This window comes from Artibeus jamaicensis, unplaced genomic scaffold (assembly GCF_021234435.1).
Source record: "Artibeus jamaicensis isolate MK-2021 breed Jamaican fruit bat unplaced genomic scaffold, CSHL_Jam_final contig_797, whole genome shotgun sequence".
Taxonomy (NCBI): domain Eukaryota; kingdom Metazoa; phylum Chordata; class Mammalia; order Chiroptera; family Phyllostomidae; genus Artibeus; species Artibeus jamaicensis.
The window spans coordinates 28437332-28459213 of record NW_026521977.1 but is presented as its reverse complement, the minus strand read 5'-3'; the positions used below and the strand labels follow the sequence as shown (position 1 = coordinate 28459213).

Sequence of the window (21882 nt, the reverse complement as noted above, 5' to 3'; positions counted from 1 at the left end):
AATAATAGCGAGTAGGTGAATTGCTCAAGGTCTTCTGGTAAAATAGGTGATTAACATTCTGAATCTTATGCTGAGGCTTGTGTTCTTTATCACAAACGAGTTTTTGTGGCTATGTGATGGATTTTTAATTTTTATTTAATTTATTTTTTGGTATGATATATTTTTATTATGATTTTCTTTCTACAGCATGGGGATCAAAGCCACCATCTGTGGTTTCTGTAGAGTATGTGATCTGAAAGTTGTTGCTGGGTTTAGATACTACAGAAATTAATTTGAGCCCCTGTTATACATGTAGAAATAGGAACACATTGTCAATAACAGATTAAGGTAATAGATTCTTTATTAACTAGTTTAGGAAGTGTGAGGTTAAAATTACTTAGATGAAGCTGCACACAACATAAACATATTTTTAGTTTGTGGTGCCTGGAGAAAGAGAAGCCCAGAAGATTGGCAAATGAACATTACATTAGATTCTGTTGCAGAACATGAATATAAAAGTATTCAGTAAAGTCAATGTTAAGTTCCCAGCTTATTGATTTTACAGAGAGAGGGGAAGTGGGGGGGGAGCAAACATCAAACATCAATCTCCCCCCCACACACACTTATTATGCATTGATTTGAGTACTTCTTGTATGAGCCGTGACCAGGGATCAAACCCATAACTTTGGTGTATCGGGACAATGCCCTGACCAACTGAGGTACCCCACCAGGGACTGTATTGCATTTTCTTGAATTGGCAACAACTGTCATCTCTGCAGAATAAAAGAGAGGGGAGCTAACTTTTGAGAAATACCAAATTACTGTGTCCTGGGAATTTTATATCTGTCCTTCCATGTAATATTCATTACAGACCTATAAACTGGAAGGTGGTATCTCTTGTAAAGGACCAGAAAAAGTAAAACCATTTCTTGCCAAAGATTATATAAATGGTGAATGGCAAATCTGAGATGGAAAATGCAGTCTTGTGTTTCAAGCTAGTGTTTCTTTCAAGTTGTGTTCTTTGGAGATGCTCAGGGATGGCTGTGAGAGTAAGGAAGATCTTTTATCTTAACACTGCTTAAGTCAGAGCAGCTCAGTTTTTATCTGTTTTATGTTTTAGTGTTTTCACATAAGATTTCATTGGGAAAAAGGGTTTTGCTTCTTAAAGAGAAAAAAAAAATAAAGCCTGGGAGACCACTGAGGAATCATGAAAGAAAATTAGTTAAAACAACCTGAATATTGAAAAAAAAGACTAAATTATATAACTGCCAACCAAGAAATTGTGTCAATGTTTGAAGTGACTCGATGTCACAGCCATGTATGCAAGTGCAGTTATTCTGTCCTTAGGGAAAGTAGAATAGTGGAAAAAGAGCATGGACTTAAGAGTTGGATTTTTAGTCCCACCCCTGGGTAGCTGTGGGACTTGGGGATACTTCTTTAAATCTGGTGCACACAAATGTACAAGGGGGTGATAACACCTGTCTTTGAAGAGTGGTAAGGATCAGAAATAACATGTAAAGTGCCTGGCTTATGATAGGTACCCTCCAAATACTAGCTATTGCTAATATGATGTTGTTGATAGCAATTTTTTAGTGTATTGACATATTTTGGGAGGGATCTAGGACCCCCTCCCAAAATAGGGAGGGATCCTAGAATAGTTTCCAAATGCCTGAAGAGACCCTGCTGTATCAAGGCAGCCTTTTACCTCTCCCTGCATCCATGGTGGGAGCTTAGCATGTTTGTTTTTGATAAAGTTAATTTTTAAACTGCACTTTAAAGTTGGTCTTTAAATTGTGCATGATTATTTCTTCATGGATGCATCTATCTCTGTTGAAGTGAGAAAACTTGAATTTCATTAAGTTTATTTTCAATGGACTTTGAAAGAAGCAGCTTTGGAAAGGACCCTCATACAGTGAGTTGAGAGACCTGGGCTTTTGTCTCAGAGCTGCCCTTAGTCTTGTTACCAATGGACAGGTGGATTTAACTTTTTAATATCTTATGTTCAGAATGATGTTTGAGTCACTTTTAATTCTGTTTATCCATGATTTTGACCAAGAATGTTAAAAATACTTCAATTTCATTGCCAAAATTTCAAAAAAAAAATCACAGTATTATTTTTGGAGAAGGAGCTTTACCCTGTTTTGAGCTGGCAAGCTTTGCTCTTACTTATTGAGCATGTCCAGGGAAGTGTTTTGTTTAGAAGGACATTATAGACCTTTGCCCAGGGATCAAGGAGGGAAATAAGTCACTTGTAGAATAATCAGAACAGAGCCCTGCTGGGTAGCTCTGTTGGTTAGAGCATTGTTTCAATACATCAGGGTTGCATGTTCAGTTCAAGGTCAGGGCACATTCAAGAATCAAGCAATAAATGTGTGAATGGGTAGAGTAACAAATTGATGTTTGTCTGTCTCTTCCTCCGCATTCCACTGCCCTTCTCTCTCTCTTTCTCAAGTCAATCAATAAATTAAAAAAATTAAAAGTGCTCTGGCCAGATGGCTCAGTTGTTTGGAGCATTGTTCAGTATACCAAAAAGTTTTGGGTTCAATTCCCAGGCAGGACACATATCTAGGTTCTCGCTCAGTTGGCAACCAATTGATATTTCTTTCACATTGATGTTGTCTTTCTCTCTCTTTCCCTTCCTCTCTCTCTAAAATCAAGAAATATAACCTTGGTCGAGGATTTAAAAAAATTTTAAAAATAGCAAAATTGAAATGAGAAACAATTGTAAGGAAGCTAATGGGAGAGATTATCATTTGCTTTTGGAAGGATAGTTGTATTCTTCAAACCCGATAGTACTTTTGTACTTCCTTGAGGATGTAACACTTGCCACATTTCAGTATGATAGTTAGAGTTACTATGTATTGTATCCCCACTAGACTGAAAGTTGGAGGCCTTTGCTGTTTGTTTAAATTTTGCTTGTTGGGGTTTTTTTCTCCCACCTTTGACTTTGTCACCTACCAGAGGGTTTGGCACAGAGTATAGTCCTCAACCCCTGCCTCACAGCCCCCCAGCCCACCCCGCCACCAAATATGATACATGGAAAAAAATGAGTCAAAGTCAGTAGACATATTTATAAATTGCTTCTACCTAAATACACTTGTTAAGTTTATTGAATCTCTGCTCTTGGCAGGGAATAATATAGGAAAACCTGGTAAAGTAAAAAAACCACTAGTTTTATAGCTTTGAACTCCAACTTTACCAGTTACTGGCCATTTGATCATGGACAAGTAATTCATATTGTGCCAGGTTTGTATGTTAAATGGGAGTAGGGTAGGAGGGGGATTTAGAGATCTTAGCAGTTAATAGTGGTAGCAGCTGTTATTACAAATGGATGTTTGAAAAATGATCAATAGTACATTTTGCTTGAAGGAGGAGTATATTTTCACAGAAGTTTGTTTGCTGTGGCTTGAGTATGTGGGAGTATTATCTCCTTTTGCAATTTTGTACTGAAAAGAAATCATTTAGCATTTCTTCCTTGTGAGCCCAACAGGGTAGTTTCATGGAGGAGTTATGGGGTGGGGGATGGGATCCTAAAATAGCTGCCGAGGGCCTTGTTTTACTTTTTTGCAGATCTCTTTAACTTCTGTATCATTACATAGTCTCTCTTTTCCTCTGACTGAATGCTGCTGATTCAGCTGTTGACATTAGCATGGTAAACGTTTGATCTGTCCCAGTCAGAAAATACTCTATGCATCTTGCTTGATGCTCAAAGATTTTTTTTAAGCTGTCTATAACATATAATAAATGAAGAACGTAGGCTGCAGGGTAATATGTAGTATATGTGTTCCCTTTTGATACAGGAAACAAGAACTATTACATGCATGCATGTTTATATGAGCAGTGAATTGTGTGTTTATCTCAAGAGGGTGAAAATGGGAGGACTTGGGAGGGAGCTAGACCACAGACTGTTGTTTACTTGTTATAAGGAACATGTGTTACCTTTTTTTAAAAAAAATTAAAGTTTTCCTTTGAGATAATTGTAGATTTACATACAGTTGCTGGGAAGTGTGTGTGAGAGAGAGATCCCGTGTGCCCTTTACCCAGTTTCCCCAATGGTAACATTTCACAAATCCGTAGTACACTATCACAACTGGGGTATTGCCATTGATACAGTCAAGATACAAGTCTAGACACAGAACATCACCACAGACTACTCTCCTGGTGCCTTTTTGTAACCACTCCCACCCCCAAATCATAAAGACATTACAGTACAGTGGATGAAGTTGCAATAAAGCTTTGTGCAGAGAATCAAGGAAAAATATTCACTGGGATGTGGCTTACCTCCTCCCCCTACCCCAGTCCTATCTGTAATTCCTGGCAATCACTGATTGTCTCCCTTTGTTATTTCAAGAATGTTATATAAGTAGAACCATATAGTAAGTAACTTTTTGGATTGATCTTTTTCACTCAGCAAAATTCTCTGGAGACTCACCCAAGTGGCACATATCGATAGTTCCCTTTTTTTTTTTATTTTTATTTTGAGAGTACATTTATTACAGATGGAGACAGTGAAACAAGGAAGGTGCTATAATAGAAGAAATGACGGGAGAGCCTGGGCGGGGCTGCATTGGCTCACTGGAAAGTCAGAGAAAAGGGGGTCTTGGAGACGGGGTCAGTGGGTTAGCCCAGGATGAGCTGCTGGACGAGCTTCCTGGTTGCTAGTCTCATGGGGACCCTTAGAGTTTAGGTGGTGTACACCTAACAGGGAAGAAAGGTGTGGGCATGCTGAAGGCGTGGGTATGCTCTTAGGAGGGAGAGTGCCAGTAGTTCATTTGATTTTAATTGCTGAGTAATATTTTAAGGTTTGCATGCATCACAGTTTGTTTACTCATTTGCTCATTGAGGAACACTGAGTATTTTTCCAGTTCTTAGCTATTTGGAATAAACATTCTATGTACATTTGTGTACATATTTTTGTGTGACTGCTTTTTTATGTCCTGGCAGGCATGTGCTCTGACCAGGAACTAGACCGGTTACCCACAATATGGTGCCCATCCAACTAAGCCACACTGGTCAGGGTTCAAACCCTACATTCTTCATTTTTTTAGGTTTTGTTTATTTATTTTTAGAGAGAGAGAGGGAGGGAGAAACATTGATGTGTAAGAGAAACATCAACTGGTTGCCTCCTGCATGTCCTCACCTGGGGGACCTGGCCCACAACTCAGGCCTGTGCCCTAACTGGGAATTGAACCAGTGACCTTTCAGTTTGTAGACCAACACTCACTCCATGGAGCTACACTAGTCAGGGCTACATTCTTTGTGTACATAACTTATCTACCTTGACCTCTGGTGCTTATTAGCTCTGGCATCAAAGCAATAATAACACTGTGGTTTTGCTTGTCTCTTTCACCTCATGATTTGTGTATACCTTAACACATATTAGTATTCAAAACCTACTAGGAGGCAAATATGGTTAGCTCTGGTGAAGTTAGCTCCCTTAGAGATAGGTAGGTTGAGTCAGGGATAACATGGAATTTGCCTGAGGTTATAAAATGAGTCATTGTGCTCTGACTCTGATTCATTTGGATTTATTCTTGTGTCTCTTGAATCAGCTTTTTATAATTAAGAACTTCTAGGTGTGGGGACATGAAAAAGTATGTTTTTTTCTGTATCTGAGGTTTAATGCCTGTTTTATAGAAGCACCGTGGTGAGGTGGTTAGAGCATGCATGCACTTTAGCAACTGATTTGATTTTTAAGCTCTTCCATGTGGGCAAATCATTTAACTTACCTAAGCCTCAGTTTTATGATTTGTGAAACAGGGATAATAACAGTACCTATCTTCTTGTGTCATTGTGAGAAATAAATGATACATTGTATGGGAAAGTGCTTAGCACTGCAAGTCAGTAGCAAATGAATGTTACAAGTATTTAAAAGTGTGTTATGTTCTGCCACTTAACTTTATCAGTTTGTTGATAATTGGATAAGTATTGGGATGTTTCTGTCATGTACTTACAAGGCTTCAAGATTATTGTTATTTTTGAGGTAAGGATGCTTTCTTTGAATGCTATTTCAAATTTAATTTTATATGTGATTATTTTATTTTATTATTTTTTAAGATTTTATTTATTTATCTTTAGAGGGGAAGGAGAGAGGGAGAGAAACATCAATGTATGGTTGCCTCTAGTGCATCCCCTGCAGGGAACTGACCTGCAGGGAACCTGCCTGCAACCCAGGCATGTGCCCTGACTGGGAATCGAACCTCGATCCTCTGGTTCACAGGCCCGTGCTCAATCCACTGAGCTACACCAGCCAGGGCTCTATATGTGATTATTTTAAAACGGAGTAATGTTGGATTATATTTATTGTATTAATTTGTATGAAAATATTAAAAAATTTCTCCTGGGTTATTTATATTTTCTCAGGCTCATATTCATAAAAAATAGGAAGTAATTTTAAATTATTGGTTTTTTTCTTTAATCTGCTCCCTCCAAAGCATTACCTTTCATATTTTCTTCCTAGTATTTATCAGTATTTGAAAGTATCACCAGTTTTTAATCACATAAATAATCACATAATTACATAAATAATCCTGCTTCTTAAGGGCAGGAATGGTCTTGTTTACTGTGGTATCCTCGGTGTCTAGAATAGTGCCGAGTACATAGTAGATATTCAATAAACACTTGGCTGTCTATCATTGCTTTTGCATCCTTTCCCCTGCCCTTAAGTGTTTTTTATCTGGGGAAATGGAATCCAGCTTCTAATCAGAGCTTAAAGTGACTAGATCTTAAATCCAGTCTCTTATTTTGATTGGCTGAGAAATGTGATTGGCAAGGTGGAGGGACATCTGGACCTTTTAGCATAAAAGCTCTGCACTTAATCATTTGACTTCTTTTCCTGAAGCCATCAGGGAAATTTTTCCTTTCCCTATTCTGGTCAGCCAAGAACCTGACCTCGGCTGACTCTAACATTGCAGAACACTGAACACGGTATCTGCTGAGCCAGTGACTGGGAGTCAAGCTCTGATGGTATCGAAGGAAAAGCCTGAATTCAAATTCTGCTTTGGCGACTGACCCATCTTATGAACCTAGATGAATTTCTTAGCCTTTTCCAGGGTTTATTTTTATTTGCCTGGTGGGTAATCTCATCTGTCCTGGGGCTTATGAGGGTTCCTAGGTAAATGTTCTCAGAGCTTCTTACAATATTGTTGCTGTGTGTGGCTCCTGGGGTTTCCAAGAATGGTTGGGGGCAGTGTGAGTGCTCCAGGGAGGAGAGCTGGGGTTTTTTTTTTTCACTTCATGACTAGAAAACAGAAAGAGGTTATCCTTTGTGATTTAGCTCCACTTCATCCTCAGTACTGTTGGTGGATGAAAGGTACATTGTTGCAAAAGTCACTAGGCCCGTTTGCCTGAGTCAGCTGGGGTCAGTTCCCATTTCTGGGGTTAAACAACTTACACCTCTGAAATATCTTTCACCAAAAGCTACCTCTTTTCAAATAAATTCTTTTTAAAAGCTTCTTTTTGGGACCCCAAACTTGAGCTCCATTTTCCTTTGGGTTCAGTGGTTTCCTTCTTGTTTTTCCTTGAGTTTTCAGGGGTTCTTGTGTTCCAGCACACTGTATCCTCTAGAATAGTTTGCAGATAAAACGTTATTTTTTCCTTCATTCTTCTGAGGTAAGTAGGAGTAAGGGAGATTGTTGGTCTCAAATTTGGGATGTTAGGCTTTCTATTTCTGTTTTTGAGCACAAACTTTGTGTTTTGCATGTTAGATTACATCATTGTAAGTTACTTTAGAAAGCCTTAGTAAGCAAAGTCTGTAGCAGAAAAGTTGGTGCTTTTTCCTCTGCTTTATTATAATAATAGTAATTAGAATTTATGTAGTTTTGTATCCTCAAAGCATTTTGTAAAGTTGTTAGACTATTCGTGATACACTGTGTAGAGTTCTTCCTTATTCTGAGTTTGTATGTATGTAAAAACATTAGGGGTGGTAATGAATATGAGCACGAAAAAGATATTATGTTGCTTACTTATTTCTTGGTAAATTTGGGCTGACAATCTTTATATCAGGTACTGGAGTCATTATTACCTCTTAGCCTGACTTTCTGGATGGAGAGAACACTTGTATTTTAGAGTGTTTGTAATTCTGAACATAGATGCAGTAGAGGATGCAGGCTCTGTATACAAGTATTTTATTTCTGGGTTTTGGCTTTTTGTAAAAGGGACTATGTATAATATTAGTTTGTGTTAGTTTTGATTCTATCAAATTACTTGCTTTCAATTTGTAAGGTACTCTCTGATTCTGTGTCATAGCCTCTCTGTCAGAACCGGAGGCACCACACATCCCATTTATTGTTCGCTCTGGTTGTTGGTTTCTAACTTGGTTTTTACTTTAAAAAGTACACTAGTAGCCTTGGCTGGTGTGGCTCAGTGGATTGAACCAATGGCCTGTGAATCAAAGGGTTGCTGGTTCAATTGCCAGTTGGGGCACACGCCTGGGTTATGGGCCAGGTCCCAGGTGGGGGCCCGAGGGAGGCAACTGATCCATGTCTCTCTTACACATTGATGTTTCTCTCCCTCTCTTTCTCCCTCACTTCCCCTCTCTCTAAAAATAAATAAAATCTTAAAAAATAAAAGTACAGTAGTAATCCTGCCTTGAATTTTTTGAACTCCCATTTCTTCTGAGACACTCAGAGGACGTTACTCTGTTAGGATAGAAAGAAGGTATTACTACTTTCATTTCATACTTGGAGGAAAACTTGAAATTCAGCAAGAGGATTTGTCCAAGAATATATGCAACTCTGGTCAAAAATTAGTTATTGGAGCTTCTTACTTCTTAGTCTTATCTTTACCTTTAAATCTGGTATTCTAAAATTTTAGAATAATTTCCCACCCCCATTCCCACCCCTACTCTCAGAATGTATTCACTTCCTCTGTAGTTTGTTGTAAGTATTCTATGTTTCACATATGAGGGTAAAAAAGTATTGCTGCCATTTCTGAGGTATGTATTGTTTTTTAATCCTTACCCGAGGATTTTTTAAAAAATTGATTCTAGAGCGAGATGAAGGGGGAGAGAAAGAGAGAAACATCAATGTAGGAGAGATATACCGTTCAGTTGCTTCCTATACATGCCCTGACCAGGGATTGAACCCTCAACCTGTTGTTGTATGGGGACAACGCTACAACCAACTGGGCCACATGACCAGGGTTGAGGTATGTATTTTAGAAATATTTGACTTGTAGAAATTGAATTTATGATTTTGAACCCATTAACACTACCTCATAACTGACTACATATTTTAATCTAGATGTTTACGAGAGTTTGGGCTTTGTTTTGGGTTTTTCTCATAACTGAATATGAATACATATTCATAGTCTTTTTTCTCTTATTTTCATTGATTTTTTAAAAAAGTCTCATGTAGTAGGGTGACATTGGTTAATAAAATTATATAGGTTTCAGGTGTATGAACTTGTTTGGGACTCTGCTTCCTGGACTTGTATTTCATTTTCCTTTACCAGGTTAGGGACATTTTCAGTCATTATTTCTTCAGATAGGTTCACAATCCCTGTTCTCTCCCTCTTTTGTTCATAGGAGCATCATAGGTACTCCTGTGATGCACGTGTTGTTATACCTCACGTTTTCCCAAAGTTCCCTTAAACTATCCTCATATTTTAAAAATTCTTTTTTCTTTTTGCTGCTCTGATAGGGTGTTTTCTGCTACTTTATTTTCCAACTCACTGATTTGATCCTCTGTTTCATCCAACCTACTGGTTTTTCCTTCTATTCTTCATTTCAGATATTGTATACTGTAATTCTGAATTTTTTTAGTGGTTTATATGTTCTTTTTTATTTTGTTGTAGTTTTGAACCTGGAGATAGTATGAGATCCCACAGCTTTATGGGCTCAGTCCCATAAAACTACAAACACCCCCTCTTCCCATGCTGGTTGAAATTTTAAGTTGTCACGTGTGCTTCTGATTGGTGATAAGTTGAGGGTCCCACAACCCTCTGGGTTTGATTAATTTGATAGAGCAGCTCACAGAACTCAAACATTTACTTTGATTTTCCTTAAGTAGTTCTGAAGTTTTCCTTAAGTTTATTATGCTGACAATAAGCAGCTAGATGAAGAGATACATAGGACAAGATCCAGAAGAGTCCCAAGTGCAGGAGTTTCTGTCCCCATGGAATTGGGGTGTATCACCCTCCTGGTATCAGAATGTGTTCCCCAACCTGGAAACTCATCAGATCTTGTTGTTCAAGAGTTTTTGCAGAGCTTCATCTGTAGGCCCTCTTTCCTTCCCAGAGGTCAGTGGGTGGAGCTGGAAGTTCAGCCCTCTAATCTTTTACTCCTGGTGACCAGTTCCATCCTGAAGCTATCTAGGGGCACCTCATTAGCATAAACTCAAAGGAGCTCCTTAGGAATGACAAAGGATGCTCCTTTCACTTAGGAAATTAGAAGGGTTTTCAGAGCTTTGCATCTGAAATGGGAAGGAAGACCAAATACGTATTTCTTATTACAAAGCACAGTATCATATCAGCTCAAAGTTTGTGGCCTAAAACAGTGATGATTTATTATTTCTCACAATCCTACATTTCAGGGTTAGGAATTTGGGTAGAACTAGATGGTCTTTCTGCCCAGTGTGGGATCTGTTGGAGTCACTCCTTTGTCTAGTGGCTGGGCTGGGTTAAAGTGTTCAGTAGAGTTTCAAATTATTGGTCTGGCACCTTGATAGTGTTTCATATGGCCTCTTTCTCTCCAAGTGGTATCTTTTTATTTTTAAAGATTTTATTTATTTATTTTTAGAGAGAGGGGAAGGGAAAGAGAAAGAGAGGGAGGAAACATCAGTGTGTGAGAAATACATTGATTGGTTGCCTCTCACCCCCCCCCCCCCCCCAAGTGGTGGATCTGGCCTGCAACCTACGCATGTGCCCTGAATGGGAATTGAACCAGTGATCTTTCAGTTCACAGGCTGGCACTTAATTCACTGAGCCATGCCAGCCAGGGCTCCAAGTGATATTTTATCATCCAGGGCCTTTCGACTTGGTCCAGCACTCCTGCAGGACATACTGAGTTTCTTTACAACCTGGTGGTTGGTTTCCAAGAATGAAAGTCGAAGCTGCCAGGCCTGGAACTGGCACATCATTGCTTCTGCTACATTCTGTGGTCAAAAAATAGGTCATAAGGTCAGCCCAGATTCAAGGGAAGAGAACTTTGTTATCATCTCTTAATGGATGGAGCAGCATGGGTGTAGTGTAGGAAGGAATTGGTGGCTGCTGTCTTTGGAGAGGATCTATCACAGGCAGTTAAACTAAGTTAGTTATGGAGAATACTGGTTTGGAGCGAACTCTGGCAGTGCAGGGAGGTCATTAGCACTTGGTCTGCCATGTGGGTGGGAAAGGATCAGTCATGAGATTGTACATGAGGACTCCTTTTTTCCCCTCAGGTATGTGGATGAAAAGGGGCCACACACTAAACTTGCCAAGCTTAGGGGAGGCCAGCGTGCCAAGCCCTGCAAACACAGACCAAAAGTAACCAGGAATGGTCTGAACATAAAAATTTGTAACTAAAAGTGGATCATGGTGGGTAGTGACATCCTAGGCTTGTTAATTTCTTGACAGGGTCAATCATTTTACCCCAAGTGAGCCTGTCTTTTGTCTTTTTGTATCTAAGATAACATACGGTTAGAATGTCAGAGTAATTCCCTTTTTCTGACCCCTTAGGGTGGCATACCCACTAAAGCAGACTGCAGGACTACAGAACTACTCATGTATCTTGGTCACTCTTTGTGACCAAGAGTGGTCAAATACCACTCTTTGTGCTGTAAATGTTAACTATGTCCTATATCCACCCATGTAAAAGAAGTATGTGTATCTTTGTTTTGCTCCTTATCCAGTCAGATTTCCCAGTTTTGCTTTTTTCTGTCCCCTTAATCAAACACTGATAATTTCATGTAACCACCCACTTATATCTCCTCCTTTTATTCTAATGTGTAAACTGCCATTTGGGGTGCATTTTGTCAGTTCATTGAGATTTTTGCTTCCGGCAATTATTGTCAGTTTTGCTCAAATAAACTCATAAAAATTCTCTACAGGCGTGGACATTTTGTTTTTATGTCTACAGGTATATTTGGGTCATATTTCATGTTTGACAAAAGTGCATGCACAGATTCAACAGAGTAAAGCACAATCACATTCTCTGTTATATATTTTAAGATTTATATTCTATCCTAGTTGCTAGAGAAAAGTAAATTTACTGTGGCATCTATTCTCTGACAGGTTACTTTTCTTTGATGGAGTTTGTAGTTTTGTAGGATAAAGACATAGTAGCTGAATTTATGATCTAGTTTCAATTGGTACTTTATCAAATTTAAAGTGATTTTTGGCTAGAGGGTTTGAAGTCCCCTTTTCTTTAAAAAACTGTGTAAATGAGTTTCTGTAAAGGAGGGAGTGGGATTTTAATTTTTTAAATTAGCATTATTTAATTTTTTTCACTTGGAGAAATGAACATTAAAAATATAAAGCAAGCAGATTTCCAATTGATATTGTAAGGCAGTGAAACATTGACTGAGGGCCTAGTTCATGAGAGACTAGTACATGAAATAGGAGAGAAACAGTATGTGGAGGAGGGAACCAGAAGTTGGGAGAGATGCAGTTACTCCAATAAATGAGTCGATTGCACTCCATGAACTCCCTTCCAGGTCTAATAGTTTTCTGATTCATACCCTGGAATGCTACTGGAAGGGAAGATTTGGGGGTCTGAGTTATTAGCCAGATTGCAGATACAGCTCCAAGTTGTTGGGTTTTTGTTTGTTTTATTTTTATTTATTTATTTTAGAGAGAGTGAGGAAGGTTTGGAGGGAGGGGGAGGAGGGAGGAGAGGGAGAAACATTGATTTGTTGTTCCACTTACACCTGTTGGTTGCTTCTTGCATGTTCCCTGACTAGAGATCGAACCCCGCAGCCTTGGCATATTGGGAAACTTTGTTTCTTCTTCCTTTTTTTTTTTTTTAAAATATTTTCTTTATTTATTTTTCGAGAGAGGGGAAGGGAAGGAGAAAGAGAGGGAGAGAAACATCAATGTGTGGTTGCCTCTCATGTGTCCCCTGCCGGGAACTGGCCTGCAACCCAGGCATGTGCCCTGACTGGGAACCGAACCGCGATACTCTGGTTCGCAGGCCCGCGCTCAATCCACTGAGCTACGCCAGCCAGGGCCTCTTCTTCCTTTTTAAAAAGATTGAAAAACACACTTGACTGGCACTTCCTCCTAAATTACAGTTAGTCTGACTTCAGTTTGATTAAGCTCCTTTTGTTCTTTATAGAGGACTAAGTAAACACTCTTCTCTTGTGGCTCTAAAGAGTGTATCAGGGGAGAAGTACCTTATCCTTTTAAAGAAACACACGCAAATATTTTTCTTCAGACAAAAGGAGAACTGTACAATTGTTTTAGTCCCTTTGACTTCTTGGCATCAGTCAGACCTTATCTTGTTTGAACTTTCAGTGTGTTTAGGTCCCTGGGAATTGATAGACATGCTCTCTGGTAATCCTAAGCTTTAGTTTTAGTTTTCTTGATAAACAGTGTTTATAGCAGCTCTTTCCTCTTTCTTCTGATACCTGTAGTAACTCCAGGCTGCATCACAGTTTTCTGAATCGTATGGTATTTGTGACCTATATTTTATTCTTCCTCTTCAATCACATCAGGTCTGAGGTCAGCTTTTTTCTTTTTTAGGAATTAGACTGCTGCTGTTTTCATATGTTAGCAAATTACAAATAGTTTAAATGTATTTCTTTGAAAGTACTTTTATGCTGTGCTTAGATGTAAGGGACCCTTAAAACTAATTTCTAATGGTCCTGGCTGGTGTAGCTAGGTGACTTGAACACCTGTCTGCAAACTGAGGGGTCATGGGTTTGATTCCCCATCAAAGTACATGCCTGGGTTGTGGGCCAGGTCCCCAGTTGGGGGCATGCAAGAGGCAACCAAATGATTGTTTCTGTCCATTTCTTTCTCCCTTCCCCTCTCTCTAAAAATAAGTTAAATCTTAAAAAAAAACCCCACTAATTTCTTCTGAAATTCTCTGTATTAGGTTAAAGAATTATAGGCTCAAAAAGGATTAGACTCAGTAAAGGCTGAAGGTGAATGAATGTGAACTGTACTTCTGCATCTTTCTGGTTAGTAACTATTCTGCTGCGAGGAAGTTTCACTTTTACACTTTTGGTTTTAAATGAGTGTTGGGGTCATCAAGGAGATTGTTTCCTTCCTGTTAGTTCATCCTTGGTTTATTACAGCATGTTGACACTTTCAGTGTGTACATATTTATATTCATATATTTACTAATGAGGGGTGGTAGCTATATCATGAGGATACAGGCTAGAGTTTGTTCCTTTGTCACTCTTCAGGGAACTGTGTGCTGTATGTGAGTAGGAACTTGGAGTTGTGTCTTTCCAAAGAATCTTTCTGGCTTTCTACATTTTAATACTTCAGGCTGACGCTCCTTTCAGCACAGGCTATAAACATTTTTGCTCCTGTCTGTATTTGGATGCATCTAGTTGTGTACTTTTTACATTGCAGCCTTTCATGCAATGTAAAGAGCCAGTTTTTTGTTTGACTGTTTACAACAAGCACTTATTAGTTCTTAAATTTAAAAAGTAAAAACACTGTCTTTTCTAATTATTAAACCACCTGAGTTCCCACCAATCCAAAGATAACCACGGTTATTATTTGCTTATATTTCTTTTGTATTATTATTCTCCAAGAGCTTTTATTTTTTTTAAGATTTTATTTATTTTTAGAGAGAGGGGGAAAGGAGGGGGAGAGAAACATCAATGTCTGGATGTCTCTCACATGACCCTCAACAAGAGACCTGGCCTGCAACTCAGGCATGTGCCCTGACTGGGAATTAAACTGGTGACCCTTTGGTTTACAGGATGGCACTCAGTCCACTGAGCCATACCAGCTGGGGCTCCAAGATCTTTGTAAAATTAAAATGGGGATCATATTGTGTACGTAATTTTGTATTCTGATTTTTTCACATCATTAAATATTTCAAAAAAATTTTAATAGGCAATACATTTCAAAAATAAAAAATGACATAAACTGAACAAGCAAGATGAAAGTCTTCCTTCCATCTCTCTTACTCTCTATTCATTTTGTCCCCCAGCCCCTAATAAGTGACTGTTAATTTTTTCTCTTGTTCAGACCAGATCAGGAGCATTCGGGGAGGTATGGCTGTAGACTCTCCTCTTGTTCAAAAGGTAGTGTTACTGCCCTGACTGGTGTGGCTCAGTTGGGCATTGTCCTGCAAAGCTAAAGGTCATGTATTTGATTCGTAGTCAGGATACATGCCTGGGTTTCGGGTTTGGTCACTAGTCAGGGTGCATACAAGAGGCACCCTGACCAAGGATGTTTCTCTCCTTTTTTTTCTCCCTCCCTTCCCCTCTCTCTAAAAATAAATAAAATTTGAAAAGTAAGTTTCCAAAAAAAGTTTTTAAAAAGGTAGTGTTACTACATATATTGTTCTGTACCTTGATTTTTCCCTCTCTTAACAATGCATTTTGGGGAATCTCTTGCTGACAGTACTGAAAGACCATTCCTTATGTAGATCAGTCATATATACTCCGTTTTAGATGGATACTCAAGTTGTCCCCAGTTCTTGCTATTAAAAACAGTAAGACTGAAATAGTAATTAAAGGCAAAAGATTAGGCATTTACAGTTATTAAGGGATAGTCCTCTCCAGAATGCAAGCTAATTATTGGAGAAACAATGATGACATTAGCAAATCTAACATTTTTCTGCTTCCAAATGGAATAGTTAAGAAAGAAGCATCTGTGACTGCTAAACCAGTAAGCAAAAGGTTAAGGAGGAATAGGATATTCATGTGGTACCAAATGTTAGCCACAGATTAGTAATTGTAAAGGGAGAAAAACACACCTTTATAAAGGGAGCTCTCTCTAGCTGCTATGGATTCAACAAGTGATCATGTTTTGCCAAGTGATCACATAAGTTATCAACTTCAACTAAGTGGGACAGTCTGAAAATGTGTCACCTGATATATTGCATTAGGAAGTAATAGATAGCATCACCCATGAAGCATTCTCTCCAAAAAACACTTAACTTTAATCAGTGTTTTAGACCTAACCTTCTGTTTACAGGAAGTATAAGGGATAAAAAGACAAGCTAAATGGCACTGTGAAGAAATAATAAAACTAGGATGTTAGACATTCTGCAAGTTAGCTATTCCTGTCTTTTTAAAAAGCTCGTGTTGTAAATAAATAGACAAATAAACCAACCAAAACAAAACTTAAGACCATTCTAGAATAAAAGAGACTAAAGAGACATGGTATCCAATTTTTCTGCTTGAGTCTTGATTTAATTCTGAATTTTTAAAAAATGCCAACTTATTAGAGACCTATTTTTAGACAGTTGGGGACATTTGAATGAGGACCAAGTATTACGTAATTGGTGTGATAAGAGTATTGGGTTGGCCAAAAAAGTCTGTTTAGTTTTTTCAGTATAATAAAAGACAGACACATTTTTTCATTTTCACCAGTAACTTTATTGATTCGGATAATTTGAGTATGTTGGCTATCTCCCACTATTGGTTTCTAGTGGGTAGAGGAGAAGGGTTTTGCTAAACATTTTCCAATGCATAAGAGCCCCACAGCAAAGAATTATTTGGCCAAAATATCAGTAGGACCAAGAAACTTTACAAACGACTTTTGACACATTTTGATCAGTTTCCATGCCTTCTCCATATACTGCACTTCTCCATATACTTTTTTTGCATTTCAGTTGTTTTTATCTTGAAATAATAAAGCATAATATGCTAAAAGTGTTGCCTATCTTCTTCCATTTTCAATATTAAAATTGCTGCACAAAAACTCACCAGTTTTGATGTTTTTTTAAGATGTACGCTGATAATGCCTGCCAGCTGTCACAATACAGTCTAACAACATTGTTTTGTCCTGGCTGGTGTGGCCCAGTTGATTGAGCACTAGCCTGCACCAACTAAAAGATTGCTTGTTCCATTCCCAGTCAGGGCACATGCCTGGGTTGTGGGCTAGGTCTCCAGTTGGGGATATGCAAGAGGCAACCAATGGATATATCACCAGTACATTGATGTTTCTCTTCCTCTTTCTCTTTCTCTTCCCCTATCTATAAAAATAAATAAATAAATAGATAGGTAGACAGATAGTTAGTTTCCAATGAAGTTAAAAACAACTAAACATTGCTAGAGCCATCCATATGGAAAAAATTAAATGAACTTTTTAGCCAACCCAATATTTGGTTTGCTTATGAAGCTAAATGTCCTTATTCCTAGGAGATGCGTAGGGTGTATAGGGTTAGAGTGTGTTGATGCCTACTGAAATGGTTCAGAAAAACATGAGAAAAAAACCACATGTATAGCCATATCTCTATTCATGGATATGGATAGAGCAAATTTAACAAAATATTAATAATTTTGTAAGACTTAATTTTTTTAGAGAGGGAGAAAGAGGAGAGAAACATTGATTTGTGAGAGAAACACCCATGGTTGCCTCTTGCATGCTCCAACTGAGGACCTGGCCCACAACCCAGCATGTGCCCTGACTGGGAATTGAACCCGTGACCTTTTGATCCACAGGCCAGTGGTCAATTCACTGAGCTACACAAGACAGGGCTAACAATTTGTGAGTCTGAGTGGTGAATAGTGTATGTTTATTCTATTGTTTTAAAAGTTTTTCTGTATTTTTGAAATTTTTTATAATAGAGTTGAAGAGGCTGCTGCAATGAATAACATATAGATTCCTTTGAAATGCCATTTTATTGGGCTGCATATTCCATTGCATAGAGGAGCCACAATGTAATTTTTGCACATATGTATATTTTGCTGCTAGTTGACATTTTAGTTGAATTTTTATTATGACAATTTTATGCCCTCAGATGTGTTGGATAAGAAAAAGGAACTGAAAATACTTATTATTCTCTTCTCCTTTATTCTCTACTCTGAAACTTTACTGGAGAAGAGAAAAAGAAAGTGAGAAAGATACTTCAGAGTAGTCCTTATGCATCTGGTTTTAGGTAGGAGATAGGATGGAAGCTGCTACATAAAAACCACACCTCAAGTAAGCCTTTTAAAATCTGTTTCTTGTCCTTTAGTTTGAAGGCTACCCAAGTGATAAGAGGGGGTGCCTGCGACTAGGGAAGCAGTGTGGCACAGAACAGTGGGGCTCGTGTTATGTTTTATTTTTGACAGGTTATTAGATCTTTATTTTAGTAGCAAAAATTCTTTCTACCTGATAAAATAATAATACAGTAGCTGCTTTAGAGAATGGCCTGTTCTTTGCATAAAAGGCTAAGCTATGGAGAATATGGGAGGGATTTAAGGAAGAATATTTTTGGAAGAAAAGTTCTGGGGAAAGGGTCTTTTCTGAGAAAGCATCATTAAATATGAAAAGCTTATTTACTTCTTTGAGCTAGAATCATATTTGCAATGGGAACCTTCTCCGATTGCAGGATACCTGTTCTTTGACATTGACATTCATGCCTTAGATTTCCATGAAGACAACTTACAAGGATCTGAATGGCCTCATTTTAGCTGCTTCAGCGTGTGGAGCTGTTGCTTGCTCCTTTTCTTCCTGTGCCTGGTGTGACAGTGGCTACTGAGCACTATGAAGGTTGTTCCGGAGAAGAATGCTGTCCGCATACTCTGGGGGCGAGAAAGGGGCACTCGGGCCTTTGGAGCTCAGCGGCTTCTGCAGGAGCTGGTGGAAGATAAGACCCGGTGGATGAAATGGGAGGGCAAGGTAAAATAATGGTTATATTTGACATAGGGTTTGTGGAAGTGACAGGAGATTGGGACCTTGGGTTGATAACATAGAGCTGGAGTATAATTTATTTTGTGTAGGAAAATAGATATGCTATCTAACTTAGGTTTTTTAAAAAGCACATTTGGAAGAATTTACAAGCTAGAGATATCTTTTTTAGAGTTAGACATTTTTCCTAAAGGTAATTTAGGTTTATCTTTCTCAATTTTTTAGTTTGATCATTATGTCCAGTTTTTAAACTTACACTGAGAATACTAATCTAGACATGTTCGTGTATTTTTGAGATAGAGTGGGCCAAAGGATTATAAATAATGTGTTTTAACCTTTTTTTGTTTGTTTTCCAGAGAGTAGAACTGCCAGATAGCCCACGCTCTACCTTCTTACTGGCTTTCAGCCCAGACAGGTAACTAATATTTATCTATAACTTAAGACTTGTGACACCATGGATTTCTGTATATGTGACCTAACTTGATCTTGCAAGTCAAATCCCCAAAGGCTCTTGGAAGCACTGTATGAGTAGAACTTTGAAAGTGTATCAGAAATGGAAAGACCGTAGAGGAACAGTTCTAATGAAAAATAATGGGAATAACCGAAGAAAACTATGAACATTGAGGGTGAAAACTTGGAAAGTTTTTCAATAACCATCTTTTGCTTGTGTGATATAGGCCACTGATGTAATTGTTTCCCATCTAGAAAAAATAGTCACTGAAGAGGGTATATGTCAGTTGGGGACAGTGTGGAGAATTCAGAAACTTGTAAACATTAGAATATTTCTGTTGTTTGTAGTGCCTGAGGCGTAGGTTTTTTACATGCTGGGATGGGGAATAGTACCAGTTTTCTGTGTTGTCCAAAGCTGGTAGTTTGTTATCCACCCACGTGTACACTGACTTGTGCTCTTGGATTCCCTAGGACTCTCTTGGCCTCTACCCACGTGAACCATAACATCTATATTACGGAGGTGAAGACTGGCAAGTGTGTTCATTCTCTGATCGGACACCGCCGCACTCCGTGGTGTGTCACTTTCCATCCTACCATCTCAGGCCTTATTGCTTCTGGCTGCCTGGATGGGGAGGTTAGGATTTGGGATCTACATGTACGTATTTCCTTTTCTTTGGTGTTCTAAATGAAGAGACTTGTTTATCATTGGGTTCTTAACTCTCTGGAGGAGAGGTTAGCCAGGTTTTTAGTACTACATCCAAGTAAGTGGTAGTCATTGCCCACTTGATTGACAGCAAGCTTTGCCCATTGGCCTCCATTCTACATTGAGCAGCCTATTAAGTGTTCTTCCATCTGCCCGTGCTCTATAAGACATGTTCAAGATGGGTTTTTGTCATATTATATAGTAAGGATTATACTGTGCTCTGATCATGATTGTTAAAGCAATGTGCCCCTTGTCCTAGAGAATGGGTTGTTATGCCCCAAGTGGGTTGTTGTGCCCCTAGTGGGTTGTTATGCACCGTGTCATGCCCCAAGCTTGAGTTTTCCCAGGTTTCAGAAACAAGAACTGTGCTGATGTTCATTGCGTGTGGCTCATATAAGACTTAGAGAAGTGAGCAGACAGTAATATTTTTCTGATAAATTGGTGACACTGCTCGATCACTGATTTTCTACATTGTTTTATAGAGGACATTTAAAGTAGGCCCTTATGTAGTCATTTTACCTTAAATAAGGATCTATCTTGAGATTGACACCCCATTTTGCTGACAGTTTGTAACCTGAGAATATTTGGGATTGGTTCATTCATAGGGTGGCAGTGAAAGCTGGTTCACAGATAGCAACAATGCCATTGCCTCTCTGGCTTTCCACCCTACGGCTCAGCTTCTTCTGATTGCCACTGCCAATGAGATCCACTTTTGGGATTGGAGTCGACGGGAGCCCTTTGCTGTGGTGAAAACAGCTAGTGAGATGGAACGGGTCCGGTGAGTCCTCTGCCTACCAGTGGATACTTGCCATAGTATTAGCATGGCAGAGAACATTTACACTCATGAGACAGATTTTTATCCCCGATCAGGGCGGGGTTCTTATCCCTGCAGGTTCTTATCCCTGCAGCTCCTCCTACTTTAAAAAAATAATAATTAATTTAAAAATTTATTTATTCTATTTAGAGGGGAAGGAAAGGAGAGAGGGAGAGAAACATCAGTGTATGGCTGCCTCACATGTGTCCCCTACTGGGAACTTGCCCACAACCCAGGCATGTGCCCTGACTGGGAATCAAAGCACAGTTGTTTGGTTTGCAGGCCTGCACTCAATCCACTGAGCTACACCAGCCAGGGATCCTCCTACTTTTCAAGCAGCTGGCCAATTAGCTGGGAAGCAGTTCATTTTGTTCATTTTAGCTGTTCGTTATTGGCCTCTTCTTTCGGTCTCTGAAGATTGGGGTCTTTAAAATCTTCCTTAGGTTCAAAGCTATCTGTGTTTGGAAGAGAGCCCTTTTTTTGAGAAACCTGAAGGGTGTTCAGGTGGTGGGTAGCTTGATGGATAATTGCTCATCCCTGGTTATCTGTTTATCAAATTGGAGGAGGAAGATGTAAGTATGCATCAGCCATGTCAGTTGATATTTATTTAACCTTTAAGATCAAAACACACATTACCTGGATTAAAGTTGATGCATTGTTTTCCTTTGTTCCTTTTGGTAATAGAGTTGAATATAAGCTACTCTAGGCTAGCTTGTAGATTCAGCTATGTTACTTGATGTTGAGACTGTTCCTTGTTACCAGATCTCATGCCTCTTGCCAGTGTAGCTGCCATATGAGGGAAGAACTGAACTTGTGGCACACAAGTTCTATGCTTTGTTATTATGATGAACCCTTAGAGATGAGCAAGTGTGTGCTTAATGTAGTGGTTCCTGGGGTAGAAGCTAGATGTTTTTTGAAATTATTTTTGTGCTACAAATGCCCTTATTGTGGTAAGTGTGAGGATAAAACAAGAAGTATTTAGCCTTATTATTTTAATCTCTTTGAAAGTTTTGAAAATCTTTAGAGTGAAGTGAATACATGAGTAAATTGACATCAGTGGCTAGTAATCACTGTAAATTTGAATACTGGCCTCTTCTCAGTTAACATAGTCTCTATGCATGTCTCTGTCTGTCTTCTGTTTTCAGTCTAGTGAGATTTGATCCTCTTGGACACTACTTACTCACAGCAATTGTTAACCCCTCTAATCAGCAGG

General features: G+C 38.8%; 1 protein-coding gene across 14 annotated transcripts in view; it reads left to right on the top strand.

Moving 5' to 3' along the window:
- Window positions 1-21882, top strand: part of AMBRA1 (autophagy and beclin 1 regulator 1) — a 179668-nt gene that overhangs the window by 12197 nt on the left and 145589 nt on the right. For 12 of the 14 annotated variants that reach the window (XM_053673118.1, XM_053673120.1, XM_037166186.2 and 9 more), the window contains 5 exons: window positions 18440-18693; window positions 19059-19117; window positions 19624-19807; window positions 20461-20633; window positions 21815-21881. In XM_053673118.1, coding sequence (XP_053529093.1) covers window positions 18559-18693; window positions 19059-19117; window positions 19624-19807; window positions 20461-20633; window positions 21815-21881 — 618 coding nt within the window. In that variant the 5' untranslated portion in view covers window positions 18440-18558. Of the gene's footprint in view, window positions 1-8968; window positions 9127-18439; window positions 18694-19058; window positions 19118-19623; window positions 19808-20460; window positions 20634-21814; window position 21882 lie in introns of all 14 variants that reach the window. The other 2 variants (XM_053673117.1, XM_037166185.2) reach the window with 2 other exon arrangements.